The sequence below is a fragment of the Anguilla rostrata genome, chromosome 13 (assembly GCF_018555375.3).
Source record: "Anguilla rostrata isolate EN2019 chromosome 13, ASM1855537v3, whole genome shotgun sequence".
NCBI lineage: Eukaryota > Metazoa > Chordata > Actinopteri > Anguilliformes > Anguillidae > Anguilla > Anguilla rostrata.
Genome location: NC_057945.1, coordinates 19,261,341 through 19,287,542, shown reverse-complemented (window position 1 = coordinate 19,287,542; position 26,202 = coordinate 19,261,341). Strand labels below are relative to the sequence as shown.

Genomic DNA, 26,202 nt, shown 5'->3' with positions numbered 1-26,202 from the left:
TGTAAAATTTGCTTTTACGTTCTTTCATAAATTATGATTGAGTATGGGGACATCTGTTGGCCGAAGACCGCATGTGCTCTTTTCGTCGTATAAAGATCACGAATGTCAAATCCGCGTCTTATCCAGCAAGTCCAAACAAGTCCACAGTATAAAGGACAAAAGTTTCTTTTTCCCTCGATTTATTTCCGTTATAACAACTAACATTGTGCATGGAACTAGTGCAGCTTTTAATTTGAGTTCAAGTCAGTTTGCCAGGTTTCTCGCGACTCATCTCAGCCCTCCAGAATTCAGTAGCAAAATTAGGAAAACGTCAGTTAGCAGCAAAGCAACTATCAAACATATGAAACTGATCGAGGTCCACAACGAGCGTGAATCCACTGAGCAAGATCGTAGTCTTCCTCACGCAACAGGAAAACTCATTCAGGTTGAAATACACAAAGAGTCAACACATCAGAAGTTGTAGGGTTTTATTCTTAAATAACCTACAAGGAGAAATAAAGAAAAAAATAAAAACAAATTAAAATATTGGAAGCTATGGCAGGAGAGGTTGATAAACTGGTAAAAGTATGTTCAATGAAATGCAGGATCAACACTTGCCCACGCTAAGAATCCTTCCAACAAAAAAGGGGGGGGGGGGGAGGGGGGTTAAGAGGAGAAAAAATAAAATGTGATATTTCCCTCAATCTTTACAGTTACAAAAAAGTCCTAAAATGGTAACATTTAATTTTTTTCTCCATTTTTTGGCAAAAGTTTATATCCTCCAATAGGTTTCATCTGACCTTTTGTAAGAAAAAAAAAGTTTCTTCACTCCTACCCAACAGTACATTAACTTAGCAATTTCTTCAAGTAACAGATATGGGAGTTCATTCCGCTTGAAAAAGTCAAAAATAAAAGGGTTGAAACTGAATGGAGATTCCAAACTATGCAGAAGGACGATCACAGGATTTGGGCTACACAAAGTACAAATATTGGTTCACATTTACACCGAAGGAAAAAAAGTCCCTGATAGAAACTGCAGAACAAAACAAATGAAAATTCACATTCTTTCTGCCAAGAGTAATATAAATATGGTTTTACCATCTTCTACATCCCAGCATCCTCATTCATCTCATGGACTGAACTCCACACAATTCAAAGTTTAGATAAAATGAACATTTCTTACCTTTATTTCATTTTTAAACACATCACGCGCTCAGCCAAACACACAGCGTTTACGGTCAGTTCATCACTGAGTGGGGCTCGAATCTTGCTTTCTTACAAGGCGTGGGTGTATCGTAAGGACATCATTAATTTACCACTTTTCTATTAAAATATAGAATCCATCAGTAATCGGAAGGGCTAAAAATGGAGAATAAAATCATAAAACGATTAAAAAATAAAAGCAGTTTTGTTGACTACAGTAGCTACAGGACCACAGAGTTCAAAGGTGGCAGGGACAGCATCAGGTCCCAGAGGGGTCAGTCATAATGTGGGGGAGGGGACAGAGACCACTGTACAGTGACACGGTAACCTCTCTCCTTTGTTTTTTAAACCCCTTTTTACTCCTCCATCTCTGTCCTTCAGGCTCGCTCGCCACTGGAATCAGTTATGCGCTAAAAAAATATTAAAATTCAATGGAAAGAATTAAAATCGCAAATGGGGTTTAGAACTCGTAATCTTCCTCTGCCATGTCAATGGCCCAGGCAAACTTCTCCCTCTGTGTTTTGTTGTAGATTTTCTCAATGGGAACATTCCACTTTTTACACCTGAAAAAAAGGGGAGAGAGAGGGAGGGAGCGTAAATGATAGATTTTCCACGAGAGGTTGTAAGGTCGACAGCTTGCCAAGGCACAATCTATAACCACTTCAACTGAGCTTTAGTGTCAAACTGCTGCTGGTGTGGGGTCCTGGAAACTGCACTCTGTGGGTAAATGGCTGTCAGCACAAACGCAGTACAAAAGAAGAGCTCACTCATTTCAATTTGACCTAAACCCAGAATTTCCAGTTAATGGGAAACATTTAAGGATGTCATCTTTTTTTCCAAAGATGAATTCAGAACCGCAAATGTCTCTGGGACCCACAAATGTTTGGCTTTCTTGCTGGACATCTTCTGCTATCAGCTGTGTGTGCCTACGACATACACTAGTCCTCTACCTCGGGATGAGACAGGTTCTGAAAATGTATTTACACATTCAGTGCGAGTCCTGGAGTATTTTTAGGCACAACATGAAGCAAAACCTCCTAGCTGTGCCAATACGATAGAAGACAGGTTTGAGTCCCAGATCACTTCTATGAAAAGGGAACCATCCACACTTATCCCATTAGAGAAGCAAGTCAAGTCCATCTTAGGTTAACATTTAAAAAAAAAAAATGAATGGACAACAAGGTGTGTCCTTCAGCCAGTTAAATGTATTCAATCAAACAGAAAGCGGTTTCCAAGCATAGCCAGAATTGGCACACATGGTTACCCTCTCCACTCTTACCAGGCCACGGAGATGCGGGGGTCCAGGTAGTTGAGTTTGGAGGTGCCCAGGGCAATCTGCTTGTTCTCCTCGCGATCGGTGGCTTGCACCTCCAGCTTCATCAGCTGCTCCTCTATCCTCTGCACAGCCTTCTTCTTAGACTCTACCATTCTGCGGGGGTGGGGGGGTTTACATTTCAGAATTTCAGACAGGGGCCCTCAGCTCAGGGCCAGCTTGGGGGGGGGGTGGGGGGCAGGGGGGCTGTGCCATTAACTGCTTCAAGTGATTCACAATAACAATTAAAGGCAGCAGACTCTGCCAGGTCTCCAGGACCAGGGTGCTGGTGAAAAGGAATCCCTGATGAAGATGGCACCGAGAATGATGACATCCTGGCTATTAATACTTTGTAACAAGACAATTATAAAAGTAAAAAAAATAAATATATAAACATATTTTCTGAGAGTTGACAAGGGTGGCCTCTAAACTGATTGACGGTACTCATATTGGCGTGTAATTGGCTCAGTCATCTTTTAGCCAGGCCTCGCCCCCACCCCCTCCTGGCCGGTTACTCACTTTTTGGACTTCTCGTCTCTCCGTACTTTGGCGTCCGCCTTGGCACTCTTCAGCTCCCGCTTGGCATCAAGTAGCTGGTGCTTCTTGGCGTCAATCTGAACGCGATTGGGAATGGGCAAGGGGGGGGGGGGCATAATATAGTCCCTTAAAACCAGCTTGCACAGCAGTGTGAATGCAAAGAGCTACAACCATGTGACACCTCAAACCTTAGTCTGCAGGTTCTGCATGGACTTCTCGAAGGTCTTGGGAGGGGCCCTCTGGTGGTTGCACAGGATGGCCACGGCGCGGTTAGCTCGGTTATAGGACAGGATTTTAGCCGGGATGTTCTCTTCGGCTGGAGACCAGGGGGAATCAACAATGCTCTGTTAAAACCAGCTTTCTATGCCTGCCTTGGGGTTAGCAACACTACAACATATTGAAAGTTGTCCACTTAACAGAGAATGCGTTTATAAACGAAAGTTTAAATTTGCTCGCCTACAAAAACTGAGATAGTTCAAGTTTTCATTTGCTTTGTGAGAGAGCAATGATTCTCAAGCTCTTATTGTTATTTTCTTCTTCCATAATATTTCCTTATTTTAACATGACACTGGTTTGGTTCTTTACTATGGTGTCCCTCCGTTTTGAGGTGTCCATATTTTCAGCAATGGACCCCCCTGATTTTACCAGTCTAAAATGCAAGCTTGCAGAGGCTCCCTGCGATAGTTAGAAATGCACCGTCAGAGTCTTCAAAGCAAATGATTGCTTAGAAAAAGTGACAGTGTGCATATGGTAGCTCCACCCACTTTTAATTTTATGGAGAATACAAGGGCGCATGCAATCTGTAAGTCAATGATTTCAACCAATCCTTGTGCACTGGCTGTGGACACGTTTAATGGTGACTGCCAACTTACAGCAGCTCCCCCTCATTTTTTAGCTGGTGAAGCCACAGTCTGCACCCCTAGCCTGAAGCCCTGTGCGAAGCATCGACGTGCCGAACTGAGGCTAGCGTCTTTGACTCACGGCTGGTCAGCTCTTTCAGCTGCTGCTGCAGGGTGATGGAGGCGTTGTAGGTACGGAACACTTTGGCCGTCAGCCCGTCCATCAGCTCCTGGAGGTGCTTGTTCAGGATGGAGGTCTGAATGAGGGGGAGAGGGGGTTGGGGGGCAGGATATGGGAACAGGGTCACCAATCAGGGTCACAGTGTATTTTAAAAGAGAAGGCTCGAGGTCAGTTTGCAGTAGGTCATCCACTGCATAAAAAAGTAGATATATATGCAATTTTTTCTGTATATCATGGATTTGCATTAGAGACAAATTATGACCAACTTCATTAAAAGGTGAAATACCTGATGTGCATTCTTTTGTTTGACAATTTGTCTGAAATATAGCCAAGTGCCACAGGAATATGATTGTTTGAGAACGTGGCAAGTATTTTTTATTCAAATATATAATTATAGCTGCAAATATCATATTTCCTAATAGTTGAAATCTACTCCCCGTCCCCCCATTTTCTGAAATGCTAAGTATTTCTGAGCAGACGTTCACTGAAATGTTTTTCTCCATTATGTTAGACAGGAAAATGAGTAATATCAATGACTCGTCTCTTATTTTACATGACATTAAGCTGTTCTTTCATATTCAAATATTTCATATTCAGCACTGAACATTTGCCATTTGAACTGTCAATTTTTTTGTCAGCGCGTATGCGTAGTGAATATCCTGGGAGAACATGGCTGCCATTCAACATCCACCTGGGTGCTACAAACTGTGGTGGTGATTACGGTGAGCATCTCCCATTCTACAGGGCTTAGAGACCGTAAATGCCACCACACGCACATACATACATGCCTGAATGGCTGTGATGTCAGGGTGGCACATATGAAAGCTTGTGTTGAAAGTGTTCCATCTGAATGCCATTTAGGTGGCAGTGGGACATTTAGAGACTCACATTGAGGCGGTCAAACAGGTCATCCTCCGGTTGCTTGTTCTCCATGAACAGCTGTAGGTTTTTAAAGACCTATGGGACAAGAACAAGAAACAAGATCAGCCCGTCCTCGACTGTGACCGAGATTTCCCCACAAGTGGCGAAACAAAATGTCCCCCTGTATTCTGCTGACCCAGGAACAAATGTGAACCAAGAATGTTGACTCTCTGTATTGAGCCAGAGAAGAGTAGCACAAATCTAAGACAACAGTAACACAGCATTAGCCGTCTAATCACAGTGTTGGAAGAATAACAGCTTAGTATAGCAAAGAACATGCAGTTGTACAGTGCTGCAATACTGCAAAAGATGCTTTTTTGATGCTTTAAAAAATGTGACCAGAATTGCCATATTAACAGTGATGACTTGTTTTAACCAATCAAGGTTTTGCTGCTGGACTAGTCCGTTTGAATGATTAAAAAGATTCTGTGATTAACATTCCACTGGATGCGTGAACTTCAGCCACAGAAAGCCCTCACTAAAAATGGACGCTCTGAACGGAGAGCCTGATCTCTCACCCTCTTCTCCACCGGGACCTTGTTGTAGTAACGGATGGAGTCCTTTCCCAGGAAGTCGAACTCCACCACGAACTCCTGGCCGTCCTTCTCGGGGTAGAGTTTGATGTGCTCCACGCGCAGCGAGCAGCAGCCCACAGTGTCGGCGGTCTCGCCCTCCTCCTTCTCGTTTCCGGCTCTCAGGGCCAGCTGAATGAGAACGCGAACGTGTTCAGGAACGACGACCGCCAAGAGAAGCGCAACTGCCGACTTTTACATTCAGGCAATTAAGCACAAACACTTATCCAGAGCAACACGGTGCGGTTTTCAAGTTTTACATGCAACCCATTTATACAGCTGGATATTCACTGAAGCGATTCAGGTGAAGCATCTTACCCAAGGGGACAGCAGCATTGCCCCACCTGAGAATCAAACCTGCAACCTTTGAGTCACAAGCTCGAGGGTCTCTATTCTTTTAAACAGTATATCATGGGCATCTAGAAGACACTTTTCCAGAGCAAACCACAGTGCAAACAGAAGTGCAAAGGTCAAGGATCCAAGTGCAGTAATTCCAGAGACTATAGTATCCCCCTCTTGGGAGAGATGGAAATGCAAGAAGTTCAGACTGACTGACAGCTGAATTACCCTTTAGAACATCAAGCGATGCTACGCTATATGAACAGAGGCAGAGACTGCCAGGCTCCCAAAAACAGAAAAAAGAAGTCACACCTAATCGGGTGATATGGCCAGTCCCACACGGTATTGCCCGTACACTTCCTTCTATTCAGTGTCCCATAACACCTGTGTAGGTGTAACTAAAATAAACTATTTTCTTTTCCAGCTATTACGCTGTCATTCAACACCGGTGATATGGGGTCCCGTTTGAGTTACAGATACAGAACACGCGTTTCCGTCCCTGCTGACCTAGCTGCCAATGAGCACATATACTGAAACACAACCCTGGCAGACAGAGCACGCTGCCTTCCATTCATCATCGACCCAATCATTTTATGTATCCACAATAATTAAGGTTGTGAAACATGTTTTGTAATATGTTTTATTATTATTCTAGAATTTTCCAAATGAGCTGGGCTCCAAGCACCGGCATGCAGTTGTAGACACGCAGACAGCCTCACCTTGTCGATGAAGTACAGAGCGACGGACCTCTGCCTGATCCGCATCTCTTTGGATTTCCAGTCTTCCCGGTACTGCGCCCGGATCTGGCTCACACTCTTCTTCAGCCTCCGTGCCGTCTCGTACTTCTGCCAGTCCTTCTCTCCCTGTGGCACACGCACACGAACACACCCGCAGGAATGTGAATCGCAGGCAGACAGGATTGTGAGGTGTGCTACGGTGCCGCTGGTCAGATTTGCCAGATTACTACACAGCAGAAAAACCCCACTCTGCCCCCCCAACCCCCTGCAGACAGCCGTGCCCACCTTGATGCGGGAGCTGGGGTTCAGCATGATGTACTTGATGGATCCCTGGATGTTTTCTGTCCAGGACACCAGCCATGTCACCTTGTTGTCATGGCGAACCTCTTTCCACTTTGTACCTGGCGGTGGCTTGGGGTGTTTGGAGTCCCTGGTGGGGGGTGGAGGTGGCATTTGGTGTTAAAGTTGAACACCCGTTCACAGAACACATGCTTTTCAATACCTGGCCTCTCACACGCATACGCACCACTTACTGCTTAATACTTCTATGTTTTTGTCCTCTCCAGCACAAAACGTTGCAATGTCTTGTAATTTGAGATGTGGCCCTCCGCGCACACATACAAGCATGCTAGCACACACGCTAATCATAGCCAATGAGCGTGGTAAGCGTGAAAGCCTAAACCAATCGTCGGAGGCCAGCTCATCGGCGTGCCCGGTGCGATAGCTGATCTGGGCTCGGCGCGTGGGGCTCACTTGCTGCAGTTGATGATGATGTCCTCGGGCCGGATGCGGCGTTTGAGCATGCCCATTTTGGGGTGGTCCCCCCGGCCGCGGAACAGGCCCGGCGGCTCGATGCGGAAGTTGGCGATGCGCTCCTTGTGGTTGTCCATCACGCAGAACCCGTACTCCTGCAGGAGCCGCTCGTTCTCCTCCTTCAATCTCTGCCCAGGACAGGAAGCCAGGGCGGAAAATGTTCAAATGATCAATCCACTTCCTGTCAGTCACACTACGCAAACCGGGTCCAAGAAAATGTCCCTGACTGGGAAGAGTGACTTGGCGAACAACAAAAGAAGCTGGCAAACCCACATAATGAGGAGCTTTACCACAGGCTAGGAAAACAACAATAAAATTAACAGATTAAGTTATTTTATGGAGTAATTTGACAAAATGTGTAATTACCACCATAAAACCCTGACTAATCTTTGGTCCTGAAATTCAGTTATCTTATTGGATTCGTCAGCCGCACTGCTCGCAACCCCCTCCTCACTGAAGGAGGTGTGGCCTCATGCTGGCCAATAGGATTGCAGAATTTTCTGAGGTAGAAAATCCAAGTTCAGAAAGTAAAAGTCCTCCCCAGTATTTAGTTCCAGTCCCCTGGATTTGCCAATTAGCACAATTCATCAGCCAGAAGATAAAACTATGGGTGAAAGAAACACGTGGCAGGACTTTTACTTTCTGACCCCTGGACTTCCCACCTCTGAGCACTCATGTGGTGGGTGGGGTCAGACTCACCAGCTTCTGCTCTTTGGACATCTGCTTCCTGGCCTCCGACTGCACTTTGAAGTAGTCGTTCAACTCGTTGAAATCACACTTGTTCAGGTCTGTAATTTTTCCCTTTTCCTCTGATGTCATTTCCTGTTGGGGGGGGGGGGGGGGCAGACAATATTTGTGAAGCTGCCCTTGAGATCATGTCAACAGGTATAGAGAATAATGAAAATGGCAGTCAGGGGAAGGGGAGCCAGCGCTGGCCAGGGAGCCTACCTTCCTCCAGTCTTTGAAGAAGTTTTTGCGGAAGATGTCCTTGGTGGTGTACTCGTGGTCCAGCATTTTGGCGAAGAAGGTAGCTACTTCCTCTGCCTTCTCACTCAGTTTGAAGTGCTTTCCTGGGGGGAAGATGGGTTCAGACAGAGGTCAATAAACCAGTCCACAACAGGCCAATCACATTTGCTCTAGGGCTGCAGGGTAGAACAGGTAAAATTAAAACTGCTGAGAAGCCAGCACACCTTAATGCCCTATCCTGACCTGGAAGTAGCCCTGTTCTGTGGAGTGACAACATGAGGTTTCCTGACATAAAGCAGGGGAGGAAAATTTAAAAAAGAAAGAAAAAAAAAAAAAACAGCCGATTTTGTTCAATATGTGCACCCTACCCTCTCCGCTGGTCTCCATCTGCCAGACCCCATAATAATCAGATTCTGGTGCAGTACTGCTTTTCCACAAAATGTTTTTGCATCTATACTGATGCTATCCAACCTAACTGAGCACATTGCAGAGCACCTTGTATGTGTTGCTTCAGAAAAAATACATTTAAAATGGAGAAAACGGGCATCGCTGGACCAGAACATGCCAAGACAGACAGTTTCATCAGCCCTCAGGACTTACCATCGTAGTAAAATTTGACTTTGCTAGGCAGGGGCTCATAGGGTGGGGCGAAGACAGGACCTTTGTGCTCCAAGAACCTCCATTTAGAGCCATCAGTATACCTTTCTTCCTCCCACCTGCACAGAGAGGGAGAGAAAGAGGGAGAAAGAGAGGACAGGAGGTCAGTTCCGTGCATTCTCTATTTACAACTTTGTATTTATCATATAGGTCCATAACCTTGACTTACAATTTAATGCAACCCTTGCACGTTTCCTCAGTTTGATGAGTTGATTTTAGTGATCACTGAACTCAAACAGTTTTTGAAGAAATAAATGAGTCCTCAAACCTACATCACAAATCCCAGCTTCAGCATAAAGCCCTGTTCCATACAAGTTACTCCATCAGGACCTGAATGTCAAAATCACGTTCTGGTGTAGGAGGCAATAGCTATACAGCAGGGGTGCATGACTCTGGGCCTGAGGGCCGGTCTGCATGCATGGAGTTTCAGCTTTCGGAAAGCTCTATGAACTACGCAGTTTCACTCCTGTACTTAAAATCTTTAGGATACACTTGCAGTCTGTGGCTGTAGCTTGTGCTCGAATTGCATTCATATCGAACCGTCATTTGACAGCCCTATTGTACACCACTGACCTAAAGCCTAAAGGTGGCTAAGTGGTTAACCCTGGTGAGAACTGGTGGTTAAATGGTTAAGCAGTTATCACTGGTGAGATTTTGAGGCCGCGGAGAAAATCTACAGTTATATTGTTAAACCCCAGAAAGATTCAGCCCCCTGTGCAGGAGGTGCGACAAACTCCTCACCATTTCCACTTCTCCTCTGGCTCCTTCTTGCCTTTTTTCTTTCCATCGGCCACATCCCCTTTCTTATCTTTCCTTTTCTTCTTGGGTTTGATGTCCTGTGACAAAGTCAGTCAGACAGCAGACAATTAAAAAAGAACAGGGATCAGCAAAAGAACAGAGGAAAAGAAAAGTCTCGCCTCTCACCTCTTCATCCTCCAGTTTCCTCTTCTTTGCCTTCTTGTCATTTTCTACTTTGATTTTTTTGGGTGTGAACTCCAAACTGAAAAAAGACCACCAGGGAGAAAAATTGAAAGTACTCCACCTGAAGCTCAGGGTGAGAAACACTAAACCCAAAACATTAAACTCAAACTGCTTGGTGGCGGTAATCTCTGGTCCTACAACACCAGACACACTAAAGGCACTCCAAACATTTTGGCAATTGATTCAATGCCAAGACGGGGGGCATTCACTTAACAAGCCGGAGAGAGACCAAATGCAGATGCAATCTGTTTACAGACTGAGGCCTGAATAAACATACAGGTTACACACACTGGCTCATTCTCTAAGACAAAAGGAACGCGGTGCTCAGCAGACAAGCACCAAGTGAGAAGTGAGAGCACAAGCATGGAGCTCCATTTTCAGGCCGTATGACTAAATCCTAAATTACACTGACACATTCCCAGACGCCAGGCTTGTATCAGATGAGGACGGGCCTGTTAGTTAAGAGTGAACAATTTCTAAAGAAACGGGAACTTCTGTCAAAACAACATGGCCACATTTCCCTATTACACAATGTTAAAATCTACAGATGATAAACAAGAATTCATTTAAAATATTGCAAAACACTGTAGATAAAAACATTGTAATCCTGGGTCTTCCTTTATGTATTTGATAACTTAATAAATGTAAATATGTAAACATGTAACAATAAACCTTAGCATGTATAAATATCAATTAGCCTTCAGAATATGCAACTGACAACCTATGAACTGCATGTTGCTGCTGGCGAGACATCTTATTCAGCATCATCACTAAAAAAATCTTTACTTAAGAGCTTTGCAGCCTGTTCCCAAAAGACCTGGGAAGGGCTGTGATGTCAGCTTTAGCAAAAGCATGCACCGCACTAAACCACAGCTCTTAAATACCCTTAATACATTAAACAGGACATTAACAAGCCACTCAGCAAATGCCGTTGGTACACTCCCTTTTGTGACACGCATGCCGATACCCAGGGCATCTCAGGAGCGCCACATGTGGGAGAGGCACAAGGGAGAGGATTGGGGAAGGACTGAGAAAGATCCGGAAGGACCCAGAAGGATCCGGATGTACTCACTCATTGTCATCCCTTTCCCGCTTCAGCAGCTTTTCGTGTTTTGGGGAGTGGTAGAAGCCGTCGTTGTCTGGTTCTGATTTTACGCGGGGAGGACTGGTGTCAGAGAGAAGGGAGAGGAGAGGGATAAACGGTTTGAATTGTGGAAGCGTGTAATCTGTGAAATCACTGTGCCATGAAGGAACTGCACAAAACCCCAGTTTACTGAAGCCCCACAATGCTGGATCCACTGGGGCCCTAATGGGCATGTATGATATGGAATTCCTAGGGCCAATATCAATAACCGATTTTTGACTGGTCATATTGGCAGATACCTTGCTAGCTGTTTTACACCATAGCACAGATGCAAACTGAATCCAAGTTTCCACATTCATGGAAGAAGCAGAAGAGCGCAGACAATTTAGGAAGAAATAATGCAACAAAGTTAATTTTATAACAAATTACTTCAGCTAGCTTACATTTTTTACTAAGTAGAGGGTATGGGTTTAGAGGCTCGCTATAGGCTTGCTTGTGAGATTAACTGGATAAAATGATAAATAAAAAATAAATAGCAGCAAATCATTGCCTCTGTCATATGCATGTAGCATCATCATATCAGCCATAATCTGAACTTCGGAGCAACAACGATACGTTCGTTTAAAGACAATATTGGCCAATACTGATAAGACACCCATACTACTGTGCATCCCTAACCTCCAACCCTGGTCCTGGGGAGCCAGTCTTTTTGCTTTTACCTTAAAACCAGCCAAGAAACCAGGTAAGCTAACTGAATCTAACATTCTATTTATTGATAAATTCAGCTGTCAGTAAAAACCAGCAGGCTTTCAAAGACCAGGGCTCCGAACCCCAGGAAGAGACCATGTGGTGACGTTTGGCACAGTAAGAACTGGTATTATGTGACAATGGAAACAACAGCCACCTGGCAAAGCCGTTCTCCTTTTCTTTCTTGGGTTTTCCATCGAGGGACCGCATCTGTGGAAGAGGAAGAGATGGTGAGGATCTTCAGCTTCATCACCATGCTTTCCTTTCACATACAGGCTCTAAAACATCACTGCAAGTGGATGGGTTCATTAGAGGATCTGTCTTACATTTTTTCAGCTATGCAACATGTTGAGCACAGTGTTGATCTTACACTTACAGTGTTGATATTTACTGTATTATCTTAGTACATTTATTTTCCTCTAAGGCTGTGAGCCTAATGGTTCACAATGTGTTAGTTTGTCAAAATGAACATTTACAATGATTTCTAAAAAGTATATGTTTGCATGCTAAAATGGAAGTTAATGTCATAAAGTGTATATTACCCTTGCATAGAATTGTACTAGCATGATAAAATGTGAAAATACTGGAAATATGTACGCCAGCTTGTTTTCAAGTACGGTAGCATGATAAAAAGTATATTAACATGTTAGCATGTAAACTGTATGTGACCCACCTTTTCCTCTTTCCTCCTTTCTTTGTCTTTGTGTCTGTCCACTCCATCTTTCTGCTTCACTTTCTCTTTGTCTCTGTGCTTCTTTTCCAATAAGTCCTTGTGTTCGCTGGAGAAAAAAAAAGAAAAAAAAAAAGGAAAACGCGTACAGTCAGTTCACTTGAATGCATTCAGATCATATGAGCACATCAAAGTGTGCTACCAGCTCCTGCAGCAGACATGCCACCAAACACTGTGCTTGTTTTTACTGTGCCACCCCATCCCCCCATCTCCGCCCCAACACACACACACAAGAGGGGCGGGCTGATCCCCGATGGTCCCCAAATATTCTATTTCACTTGGGCTGCGCTGGTCCGAGCCAAGACACACAGGCAGCCGCTCGGCACAGAGAAGACCGAAGGCAAATTGTTTGCAGATGTTCTTTCAACAAAGAGGCGTAACTCTGTTTCAGGAGGGTCCTGGGACAGACCGGACCCGCAGGGCACAGGGGCCCCAAAGCACACTGCTGCCCATCGTGACCGGAAACATCACCCGCACACACGCATGCGCACACACACACCTACCTGTTGCTGTACTTTGATCTCTCCCTCTCCTTCTCCTTCTTGTGGTCTTTGTGCCGGTGTTCTTTGTCCTTGTGTTTGTCTTTGTGTTTGTGTGCATCTGTGGAAGGAAATGCACACAGTTTACACAACGCAAATCACCAGTAAATGTACGAAGAGGCGGGGACACAAAAACTACATCAGCAGAGCCGTGGTCTGAAACTGAGAACAAGCTCTCATTTCCTACGATAGTCTGGTGGGCAAAGGCACCAAACTCCACAACTCAGCTTGTCCACAACTCAGTGCACACGGCAGGTTTGGGAAAGACTGGAGAAATGAGCCAGCACAGTAAATAAAGTCAGGCAGTGCAATGCAGCCAAAGCCTGTGGCTGAGGGTCAATGGAAATCCAGATTAAAAGGGACTGGGGAAAGGGCGTGGTCCTGAGTGAGAAAAAGAGCGAGTGAGTGAGAGAAGGAGTGAGTAAGGACGGAGGAGAGGCTGCAAAGGGGTTTCTCCCGGTATAGAGCCTCATAGAGGAGAATCCAGGCCCTCCTGGGAGTGTGCGTGTGTAGGTGTGTGTGCACATGAATACCTGTGCTATTTTCTGTGCATGGGCCTACATATACATGCAACAATGTATGTGCATGCATCTGTACATGTATGTGTGTGTGTGTGCGGATGGCAGTGTAAGTGCAGTATAATGGGTAAGGAGTAATCTTGTAACCTAAAGGTCACAGGTTCGATTCCCAGGACACTGCTGTGTACCCTTGGGCAAATACTTAACCTGCATTGCTTCAGTATATGTCCAGCTGAATGAATGGATGCTATGTTAAAAAAGCTGTGTAAGTGGCTCTAGATATGAGCGTGTGCTAAATGCTCCAAATGTAATGTAGATATGTGGTGTATGTGCAGATATGCGCATACTACCATAGATGTCAGCAGATCCAACAGTGGACACAGTACTCATGCCCAAACAAGTGTTACAAACATAAGAAAAGCACACACTGTGCAGTACAGAGCAAACACACAATGGGCGTCAAAACAGCAAAACTGAAGTGTTTTCGGAGGGTGCTTCAATTGATGGGTGAAACTGACAAGCAGTCAGCGCTCCAAATGACCACAGGTAGCACGCCTGCGCATGCTAACAGGCACACGCAAGGGAGCGCGCCCAAAAAGCGCCGCTTCCCCTTTCCGCAGAACTCGCACACACCTGCACATACAAGCAGGTACACGCCATTGCTGTCCCACAAAATGCAAATTCACCAGAGCCCACCCGTTTCAACTCCTACGACTGCACAACAACCATGCAACCTTGAAATATCAGGACCACGCCCGAAAGAGCAGGGAGCCAGACCCTTTCAACAATAACCAAACTACTGCCAGCTCTTCAGTAAAAGCAGCCAGCCGTCACCACAAATCCATTGACAAAGCTTGATTTTCTTATTGAAGTAATTCTGGTTAAGTACCTTGCCCAAGGAGCCTAAGTTAACAGCACTCCACACCACCTGGGATTTGAGCTTGCAAACTCCTGAGTTGGAGGCCCAGTCTCTTTAAGCATTACAGTACACTGCTACCTTGAGATAAAGGTCTAGTTCAGGAACCACTGTACTGCAGCCCTGAGTGAGAAGCCCAGTTCCATAACCGATAAACTACATTGCAGCGAAGTTACAGGTCTAGTTCCCTAATCTCTGTGTTACATCGCTGCCACACAGAGCTAGACAGGGAGAGCTGAGAAGCACCTTGTGCTGCACACGGTGGCAAACCATCTGACGCTCCCCAGCATCATCAGCCGTGCAATGCTGTGCCCTGCTGTGCCGTTAGTGTGCGGCACTCAGTTCAGGACTGACAGCCGTGAGATGGCCGCTGGCTGCGTTGGGGAAGCAGCCCGGCCTGTAGGCCGAGCCTGGTGTGGAAGTGCCGGGCCTGGCTGTAGTCATAGTAGCCACAGTGCTACCTGGACACGACACACTCACGGCATGTGAGCATTTCCCTGCAGAATTCACCACGGCCAGACTGTCTGGCACACTCATGAAATGCTCTCCTAAAGGCTGTGTCCCCGACTCAGAACACGCTGTTCACGTACACACGCACACAGACACACACCATGGGCGTCAACCGATGCAAACCAACAGACAACCAGGGCAGGAGACCCAAAGAAACAATGGCAACTGTTACCAACACAGCCACACAAAAGTCCAGATCCCTTTAGCAAGATTCCACATAACCAGTAAGAGGAGCTATTTCAAACCAAATCTAAACACAACCTCAGCACAGCATCCCAACCATGTGACCCCTCCCCCAGTGGCTCAAATGCAGGGAGAGAGAGAAAATACTGCCCGTGGTCTACGTCCGAAGCTGCCGCACTACACTCTCACAGGAAGCAACGTTAAAACACACACATGCGCTACACAAGGCGCTCGTCAAATCCACAGCACAGCTTTTTACCCTTCAGTGGGTGGCAAGGTTTGGGACACTGTGACTGGAAAGAGTGGGTGGATTAGAGTAAGAATGAAAACTACAAGTTGTTCCTGTTTTACCAGCGAGAGAAAGAAACTGGAAAAAATCACAGCCAGCCTAAAGCTTCGAAGAACCACAGGACTCAGTCATGTGTGGATGAGTTTGGACCACAATGCTATTCCTACACAAGAACAAAATGATCTTCCACAGCCAAAATCCATATCTATTATACACCCGACTGCTCACTGCATTTAAGACTTACCTACACTCCAACTCCATTAAGTCAAGGGTAACATGCCTCTGCCCTGATGATAGCAAATAACTCCTAACCTCTGCACATCTGTAACATATCCACTACAACCAAGTCAAGGGAGCTGCCCAGTGCCTTACATGAGTGGGTGCCTATACTTCAACCACTTCACTGCAGGTTACACAGTAGGGCTCACAGACATCTCAATCTGTTGGACGAAGGCTGAAGAATGTTTCCTTTGTAAGACAGTAGACTTTCCTTTTTGGATGACAACCAGTTCTTCACTGGGAACATAAATGAAAAAAGGGCCAGAAAACTGCTTATTCTGGAGAGCAGGGGTGCATGAGTAAAGCCACAGAAATGTACGACGGAGAGACTCATCCGCCGGTCATATGAACTGCGCAGATTCATGTTCAAAGGGTATACATTATTTATAGTATAGAGAGAGACATTTTTTAAAAAGCCAAATGTATGATTACATGGAGTTAAGGGGGCGTACACGGCATTGCTCATGTTCTGCAAAGATCACACATGGTTTTCTTTCACAGTTACCATCAGAATAAGTAGCTGAAAGTGCAGCCGAGTATGTGTGTGTGTGTGTGTGTGTGTGTGTGAGAACACAGACGGTCACATTTCATTTTACATGACATTGCAGCACTGAGTGCAAGACAAAGGACAGCAAATGTAAAATGATCAAAAGCAGGGCGCTCTCGACTCCTTCAGGGTTAATGTCTACAGGTTTTAGAAGTTTCCTTTCTTTTCAATTAGCGGTCCATCCAGACCTTGCAAAACCAAGTCAGTGCGACTCGTTAGCCAATCGGTGACTAAAACTAAACACCAAGTGCTGAAATACTGAAACCGAGCAGACATGTTCCATGCCTGTATATCCCATAGACTAACATTAGGAGAAAACCACAAGTGAAAAGATAATACTGACCCAAGATCAGGGCCCGTATTCAGTGTCGAAAGTGCTGATCTAAGATCACTTTGGCCTTTAGGCACCTAATGGATAGGGTTAGAATATAGACAGGAAAAGCCTATTCCTGGATCAGCACTCTCGCTCCGAGATGCTTTATGAATACAGGCTGCGTACATTTGTGGGGAAAAAAATAACTAAAGGTTGTGTACCGACTTCCTGCCGCTGGACACCACACCCATATGATGATACTGGGGCCTGCGTCAGGGGGATTCAAATATTTTGTAATCCATGAAGGGAAAACATAGAAACCTTACCATTCAGCTATGAAGGAAGGAAGGAAGAGCATCGAGACAGGTGCCAACCATGTTACACCATCATATATGCCATAAAGCAATAGGGGGTGTCAGTAGAGGGGCCACTCCAATCACTCAAATGTTCCTCCACATAGACAGAGGAGCCTTTACTGCTTCAGGGAGAGACGTCCCTCTTCTCACCTGCCCCAGCAGCATGGAACTGTACCAGCCTATCGCAGTTAGAGAAACTCCCAGTGAGTCATTCCATGGGACATGGACTAGGCTGCTGGGCCTGTTCCTCAGAAACCCTTCATTTTTAACATACATACTCCTTATTTATCAGTAAAAAGACTAAAACTGAAGGTGCAACTCCACAGACCAAATAGTTATTGAGAAATAAATGATTAATGATTATCCAAAATCACCACCTGTTTTCTGAGACACCATTTTCAAATGTCTGTATCTCTATGAAAAATAGGGATAAGATCCTTATTCTATTTGTAAGATTACAAGGGCCACCAAAATAAGTTGTACATACCACAGAAAACTAATCTATGCAGACCAATGGTTTAAATTAAATATGTGGAAATGTATATCACCCTTAGATAATTATTTCATATTAAAACATTAAATTAAGTTTTATACTCTTATAATGTCTACTAGAATGTAATATATAGTATTTGACCAACTGAGTTCGCACTCAATTCTGGTTCAGAAAACAGAACAGAAAACAGAAAAACCATACTGGTGCAAAGGACTGCCCTGTTAATAAAAAATATATTTTAAAAAAAGCTCTTTCATATATAATTGTTTTGGGGATGGGAAAAAAAAAACCTCAGTATGCAAGATTACATTTCCTAGGGCCAACAGTTGTGAAATGTCAGCCTGTTGCCTGTGTCCAAAGAGTGTATTGCATCAAGATATGGTCCTTAATCAGGATTAAGAATACATTGATTTTCACCATGAATGAATTCCATAAAGATGATAATCTGGTGCACATAAACATTATATCACTGCGTTAATTGTGAATGTGTCATGAGTGTATAATTATACCCATATATGACTTCTCATTCTTAAATATTTTTGTTGATCTAATTTTCATATGCACTACATTCATAATTGGGACAAAATTGTACTTGTGTACTTTGCATTCTGTACAGGTTACTATAAATGAATTCAGATTTGTATTTCATTCATATCCTTACATAAATTTAGATAAGTGCTAACCCCCCAAAACAGGAGCCATTTTGGCACATCTTTAGACTCTTGTATCTGTCAAACTATGCATGATACCATGTCTAATATTCAGTTTTATTCATTTTAATACACAAAGACTGCCTGCAGGAAGTATGAGGAAAACTGGAACCATAAGCCTGTACTATACCGAAACCCTGGCTGAATTTTGATGGAGACCTGTGTGCGCGTAAACTACCAATGTTAAACATGATATTCCAGTGCTATACTTGCTTTAACATGCACACACTACACCTGTGTGTGCGTGTGTGTGTGTGTGCGCGCGCGTCCATAAAACTCTGTCCTGATACTGGCCTTCTCAACACTCCACAGGTATACTGCCTGTTGACAAACCACATCTAATCTAATTATTTGAATATAAAAATACATTTTTATTAGGTATAAATTCTAAAAACAAAGTGCTGCTTTTTCATTTCTTGAAACCAGTTCTTAAACACTTTCTACAGCAATTCTCAAACCATAATCTAAAATGAAATTCTTCCATCAGCCTACAGTAAACTAAGGCTGCAGAAAATTAATAACATTTGTAAAGAGGAAAACTGTTATCCATCTGTTCAAACCAATTTTCATAACTTCAATACCATCAGCATATGGCTCTAAGGTTTGATCTCTTAAACCATTTACTGGATATAGTGCTCCATATTTTAATTTATTTTTTAAATTATGCCAATTTATGCGCAAGGCTATTCTTTCTTGAAAGGCTCGTCTGGTAGTTATTTATGATGAAAAATGAATGAAAGGACTGTTCACCAGTAAGTATGTGCAAAGTTGTTAACCTGGGGAAATTGCTGGCTTCAGCCATCCTCTCATGACCTGTCCCTAGGCCTCAAGAGCCTAATGAAGTTGGAATCAGTCTACACTAGTCAAATGTACATTACAGATAACAAACAGCACCCCCATAAAAAGTATACATTTAGAAATTCTGTTAATCTAGCGGGGATATTTACAATTTCCACATAAAAGCTTTATTAAAATAAAACTTGTTACGAATTCTGAATGACTGAGGTGGTGCTACATTTTACATTTGAACCACCCCCACTTCCTCTCAAAAGAATAAATAAAAATTTTGAAGAGAAAAGAACTTAAATAATTAGTTCTGAGAAATAAAACGAAGTCTAAAAATATACATGTAACCTAACCGGGATGTAGTGTACGGTTTGCCCGATAAGAATTTTCTACATATTGATCAATTAAATGCTACATGCCTGTCTGTCAAAACAATAACGTGTATCTGGAACGCTATATCTTTGTTTTTTACAGTCAAAGAGAACACTGACCCTGTTCACACCCTGCCACAGGCAGACGTATCGGATCTCCCAGCTTCTCCATGCGTCGCCTCCATATCACGGCGATCTGCACTTTGTGTTCTCGGCACTCAGACTGCCAGGCGGAGAAAAAGAAAATGGCGCAGAGACTAAGTCCTCAACCCCCAAACCCCTACTTTTGGTACCAAATTACACCCATTTGGCCCCCTCCGCAAAGCGATCGAGTGCCGTTTTGGGAAAAATAATCTACGGCTCTATCGGAATCTGCATCCAACACGTAAATCGGAACAATTTAAGTACCATTTAAAAGCCCTTCATTTGAACAATAGGCGCTTGTGAGCGAGCGAGAAGGGACTTAGTCTCTGGGACGCCATTTCTGTCCTTAAAAACTAACTAGGTAGCTCGACTGCTTTCCACATAAGAGATCCGTATTGGGAGTGAAACACAAATATATTACCACTTTTATACAGAACAATGTCGGGCCCACGATAGACTTACCATTAACCCGAGATCCAGACTCGATCTGCAAAAGAAGAAGGTTAAACGTGTTTGTATTTTAACTAACCCAATGTAGCCAGCTAGCTACTTTAACTTTCAACTATCAAAGGTTTAGAAAATGGCTTTTCAGTAATAGTCCTAGAAGAAAATTCCATCAAACTACGTATAAAGTTATTGGAATACCGGCGCGATCTGAAACAAATGTTGCTATTTTGATCGCGTGCTTCAAACAATTCTAGCGTTTTGTTACATTTTCACTGGGTAGCCTACATAGCCCTACTGCTTGGGTGGCAATTTATACAAACTACAGATATCGCTGGATAAAGCGAGAGCTTACCAACCATGACACAAAACAATATCATTACTGTTACCTGTGAATCGTTGTGGGTATGGTCCCCACTCATTTCCGAGTTCCTTATTTTTGAAACAAAGTATGAAATTTTTAGGAGAAAATGCCGGCAAGGAGATATAACCAGAATGGAGACGGGAAGCAGTTGTGTAACAGACCAAGTCCCACTTTTTGTCTAGTACGCATGCTCCTGTTAGTTTAAATGGGTAAAAGAAATACGTATTGGCCTATTTAGTCCCTCCCCTTCCAAAGCGCACAGTTCCACACTGGGCCGTCTCGAGCGTGGGAGCTACTGCAAGCCATGTGGCGACAAAAGACTGTCCGCGTCTCTGTGCGTGGGGTCAACGCGAGTGACCGCATTGTTGCGCGTGGGGGTTTCCAAGAATCTTTCTTCTTTCGAAGAAGACCAGACAGAAGTAAAATGATTTTATGGTATATATAATAATGAATCATAATAAACTTCGTTGTTTAAAAACTAATGTTGATATTTTCTACCGTCCTGGCAGAACAACAGAAAAGGACAGCAACAAACATGTTAAAGATACATAGCACTTTTCTTTCTTTATGCTACAGCAAGAAATAGCCAAGCATAAGTAAAATATGTCTTCAATAGACTGTCCTTCCTTCATATCTTATTTTGCTGTTTTTTTTAAGGAAATGTACCGAACTTTAAATGCTATTTCTTTCTTTATAGCATGTGTTGCCTATTTGTACAGTACACTACATTGTATTGTGTCTGCTGCTTTTCTCTTTTCTCTTTTTGAAAAGCACTTTGAGTATGTGAAAGCACTGTATTAATAAAGTTATTACTGGTAATAGTATTAGTATTATCGAGAATGTAATTTATATAGTAATCAAAAGCTTCAAATCAGTAACCTAATATTTTCTGTGCTCTCCCTGTTTCAGAAAAAACAAAATTAACGCCAATCAGGTCAGCACTATTGGTTTGTTTTGTCATACGGATTAGATGGCGTTTCACTTGTAGGGATGAACTCCTTTTCTTTGGGGTGAAAGTATTGTCTTTAATAGGCCTACGAAAACGCAAAAACGAGGATAGCGCACAGAAACCGGAACTGTACTCTTGCTACTCTGTTCTGTACTCGCTTCTCACAAGTTTGAACTCTCGCTTCTCTGTTCTGTGTGCTCTGACTTCTCATGCTCGATTTACAGCGGATCATGTCGATGTCTGAATCTCATTCACTGGACTTGCGGACTCGTGGATTTATAGGCGCGTTTCTGTCGAGTTCATGAGGGTTTTAGGCTGTCTCATTGTCAAAATTGCTTTTTTTGCGAGGGCTCTTACACGGACGTCTACCTAATCTCTTATTAAATCCGCATCATTACAGTCTTAAACCGAGGGAATTACCCAAATTCAGTTCAGAACAATGACGTAGGACGTACCTGGAATTTATTGTAGGTAAGCAAGGGGCATAATTTGCATATAAAACTAAGAAAATATCCTTTCCGCGATGGACCGAATTGAGTAAATGCACCAGCTATCTCACCCGTTAGCCAAGTAGCGGCAACTGAAAACTTCAAGCACTTGCTGCTGTCAATACAGTTGGCATGTTATTTCAATCATTTCCCAGTGCTGTGCATGATATATTGCTTAATTTACTACATAGATTTTTTAAAAACACATGATCCGTAATCTTTTCCGTTTTTCGTGATTTTCAAAAGCTTTGCTATGATTGCTCGATTTTCATACTGTAGGCTAATTTCACGACACTGCTGAACCCACGATTAAAAAACAACATATTTACTTTCTTCACACTCGCACCCCTCTCATGTTATTTTCCTTTCAAAGGTCATGAGAATATATTTATGCTAGCTGTTCTGTAAAAAAAAAAAAAACTATATATATATATATATATATATATATATATATATATATATATATATATATGTTGGAAACACTCCTCGGTGCACCGTCTGGCAATTTACAGTTCCTACGTTCCCGGTTCAGGTCACAGGACTGAATTAGAACCTATATACGTTCGTATACGGTTCTGTGGTTCAGGTTGTGGATGTATAGAGGACCAACATGCCGGTATATATCTAGCTGTTTATTAATTTATTTATGTATAATTAGAGCTTTTTTCTGGTCCTCCATAGTGGATGACTCGCCTCTTTCTCTCGTCATATAAATTTGAGTAAGGCTGCAACTCCGTCTCACAGCAATGTGTCACGTATTGGGTGATTCCGGAAGTATTATAGTCTTATTTCACCCTTGTGTATACCCGTATACCCCCTCAAGCCCTTATCACTCGTGGACTCACCTGTTCCCGGAATAGGCCTCACCATTAAATCCCAGAGTCCAGATGGCTCCGTTTGGGGGCCGATATCACATTGTAAATTATACTGGTAGGATCCGACAGCGTCCTAGAGTCACAAAATGGAAACCCAATCATCTTACAGAGTGGGCGTTCACTTTATTTAGGCTTTTCCCATTCTTTTCCAGACGAAAATGAGTGAGTAGTAGCCAACCTAACTCTTACTAAAGAAAATTTTAAATAAAAAAATTATTGTCCTTGTCTGATAAATTTTGATAACAGTGCTGACAGTGGTGACATAGACAAAACAATCTCCAGCCATGCAATTTATTTATGTTTAGGTCCTTGTGCAAATTACTGGAGTCATCGTTTCAATATATTAACCTCTAATGTATCTTGAGCATGAAAGGAAATGTGGAAGTTCAATTGCAGTTCCACCAATAGCAACATTTTGACTGCAGGGAATATCAGCGAAAAGTAGCGAAAAAGCAAGCGATGAAACCGAATCGAACAATTCAATTTATTGGTTCTGGAGACCAACCACTGAGGACACGTATGTGAAGTTTGTTTTGTATTATATTTTTGCGTCTTTCACTCTAGCTCCCATTGTTTAAAATTTTCTAGGTCCCAGGCCGGACACCCATATACCCTACATTTAAATGATCTGAAGTATCACATCCTTTCTGGATTAAGTATTCTGGCTTTACAATTCGTTTCTTCATGAGGTAGTTTTTTGTTTTGCCTCTATGGACATATCCCATTGTTGCAAACCATTTGGCCAGTCACTTGGAAATTCAATTAACATGTGTAGAATGTACTTGAAACCAGTATAATTTTTAATTTGTGTGAGGCTTTTTAAGACTGGCCAAAGTAAATTGACGTTTTTTATTAGAAAGAAACAATACCCGTTAAGTAGGAATTTTTAGACATCAACACTTTTAATAGCAGGCCTAGATTTACAAGTTGGAATTAATGAATTAAAGCACACAGTGCTTTGTGTGTGTGAGAGTGACTTGGCCTTTTTGTAATTTTAAAACATGTTTTCTTCAGATATGATTTATTTTTTGTTATGAGTAAGTGATAATAGTAATGCATATAAATGTGGGCTATGAGAGACACATAAATACATGCAAACACACATACGTTCTAGCTGAAAGACACATAGGCATGAATTCAGTCATTTTTCATTTACTATGAATGACATAAATTAAAGTGTTTGGACTTGGTCAAGGCTTCAAGGGTTAGGCAGCTAAAGTTAATAGCCCAATGCTGCAGAAAGGCACATATGCTAATATTTTAATATAGAAATATATATAGATTCCCATTAAATTACAAACAAAAATTCACAAAGAAAATAGATTAATATTTTCCTAAGACAGAGGGATACAGGATTCCATTTCCTGTAGGCCCACAGCTTTGCCCCAGGCCTGTCTCATCAGCCATGTGTGTGAGCAGAAGTACTGTAGAACAGTGGGTCCCAACCTCGGTCCTGGAGTACCCCTGTGTATGCTGGTTTTTGTTCCAACCACAAATGCAATTCCAGAATTATAACAAGTTGTAAATTTTCCTTAATTATGTGCTTAATTTACCCTCTTCAACCACATTATGTCAGAAATAGCTAAGCATTCCATGAAGAATAAAATCCCCATGTTCACACTGTGCTTATTGTGCTATATTGCAAACAATGACATTAAAAGGTAAATTATTTTTAACTGATCAAATTAAAGACTGAAGTGAGTCAATAGGCTTCTAATTGGTCAAAGTGTGGACACCTGGCCACTAAAACTAATCATCTGGAAGATAATGAAGAGTTTAAAGACAAAGCAAATGATAACGAGCCAAACCTGCATTGTATCAATAAATTTCAGAAAATTAAACATGTTCCGCTACATGTTCAATAAGCTATTGATTAATCTCAGTCTTTCAATTGGTCAAAAAAGTTTGTTACCTCTTCTGTGTAATTGTTTGCAATAAAGCACAATAAGCACAATATGAACATGGTAACTTCATTGTTTATGGCTATTTTTGATGTGGCTTAAGTGGGTTAATAATCCCTCTAAACATAAAAAGAACCTAATTAAGAAAAATGCACAACTTGTTAAAATTTTGGTATTGCAGTTGTGGTTGGAACGAAAACCAGCATACACAGGGGCACTCCAGGGCTGAGGTTGGGAACCACTGCTGTAGAACAACTCAGCTGCAGTAAACATCTGCCGCCACAAGAGGGCCCTAATGATGCACCGGCTGTGCTCAAGAGATGCAGGTTCAGGTCCCCCTCACGCATGACAGGCAGGTGATAATGTATATGTCTCCCCAAAGCCCAACCCGTACATTATCACAGCATTAATCTCTGTTATCAGCTAATTATGGACTCAACTCTCTCATTCATGCAGTGTTCTGTCTGTGACTGAGAAGAATCTCATGTGACCGCTGTAATCATGTGTCTTTGGTTCTACTTCAGTTCAATAGGATATGTTTATCAACTGCAATCCTGCCCCTGCTAAACCATGTGAGGACACTGGGGTGTGAAACAAAACTTGTTTTACAAGAATAACATGACCATGGTTGTGATCAACTACCTTGCTGTAGCTGGGCAAGTATGCAAGGAATTTGGAACTGATTCTGAGGACAGAGAGGGGTATGTGTGTGTGTGTGTGTGTTGGGGGGAATGGTTTCACCCTTTGACACCACAGTACAAATAATTCCAAGAGTACAGGTTTCTGTTTCTGAAACACGATCACTGCCGTCACCTGAGATTCTACTGAGAGTCAAAGACCAAGCGTTTCATGACTAAGAGTTCAGCTCATAATTAACTTATAACAGAGATCCTGCATAGTTGTAAAGATTTTCCATTCCTGTGTTCTAGCATTTAATGTTAGACCCTGGGATATGACATAGTGAAAAACGAGCAGGACGATGCTAGAGATGGTTAAAAACTGAGGCTGCACTATCAAGAAACCCAGCAGGTTGCATTTTGTAATAGATTTGTGGTGCAAGCAGCATCTTTCTCATGTTTTATGTTGTGCAAGACACATTCCCTCAATAAGTTTACAAGCTAATTATCTTTGCTGTTCCTGCTTTAGAGCAGTCAGACTTACACAGACAAAAGGAGTTCATATGTAGGAGGGCTTTTGGCCTTATATTCTTAAGCATTATGTGTTTAGCTTTCTGACTGCCTGTGATGAAGGGGTATGGTCAGTCATTATTTATTTGGGGCAAAGTCTGTACATAATCGCCCATGATCTTTTGCAAGGTGCTGCCCACCTGGTGAGGGAAGAGGCAATGCCTTGCATGCAGAACAGCCAAGCCTCACAGACAGACACCTCTTAATCAATGCCCGTCAATTTCCCCACTGCTGCAGGTTAAAGAAGGCTTTTAGGTTTGAGGACAAATCCCTCACATCAACTGCTTCTGCCAGCATCCCCAAGCAAACGGCCTGCAATAACCAAAACAAACCATTTCCTCTGGGATTCCCAATCCATCAGCCAGGAACCGAGTAGTGCCCCAAAAGGAAAGGTGAGATCAGTAAGGTGAAGCCAAGCTGAACACGAACACTCACTCCAGAT

The 26,202-nt window shown here is 42.9% G+C and overlaps 1 protein-coding gene across 3 annotated transcripts; it reads right to left on the bottom strand.

The window, feature by feature from the left end:
• Positions 1 to 450: 450 nt before the first annotated feature.
• top1a (DNA topoisomerase Ia) lies at positions 451 to 20,546 on the bottom strand. 3 transcript variants are annotated; one of them, XM_064305919.1, is made up of 22 exons: positions 20,386 to 20,519; positions 20,015 to 20,039; positions 19,529 to 19,631; positions 13,102 to 13,198; positions 12,542 to 12,647; positions 12,026 to 12,078; positions 11,110 to 11,202; positions 9,981 to 10,056; positions 9,798 to 9,892; positions 9,000 to 9,115; positions 8,382 to 8,503; positions 8,133 to 8,255; positions 7,374 to 7,561; positions 6,906 to 7,050; positions 6,603 to 6,746; positions 5,491 to 5,676; positions 4,940 to 5,008; positions 4,013 to 4,127; positions 3,220 to 3,347; positions 3,014 to 3,108; positions 2,462 to 2,611; positions 451 to 1,745 (listed from the first exon to the last, which is right to left on the bottom strand). In XM_064305919.1, exons 2-22 carry the CDS (start codon positions 20,015 to 20,017, stop codon positions 1,643 to 1,645), a joined length of 2,310 nt encoding a protein of 769 aa, XP_064161989.1. In that variant the 5' UTR covers positions 20,018 to 20,039; positions 20,386 to 20,519; the 3' UTR covers positions 451 to 1,642. The 3 variants fall into 3 exon arrangements, with proteins under 3 accessions (XP_064161989.1, XP_064161991.1, XP_064161990.1); XM_064305921.1 differs by lacking the exon at positions 19,529 to 19,631 and having other exon boundaries at positions 20,386 to 20,546; XM_064305920.1 differs by lacking the exons at positions 20,015 to 20,039; positions 20,386 to 20,519 and adding an exon at positions 19,817 to 19,834.
• Between the last annotated feature and the right edge of the window lie 5,656 nt (positions 20,547 to 26,202).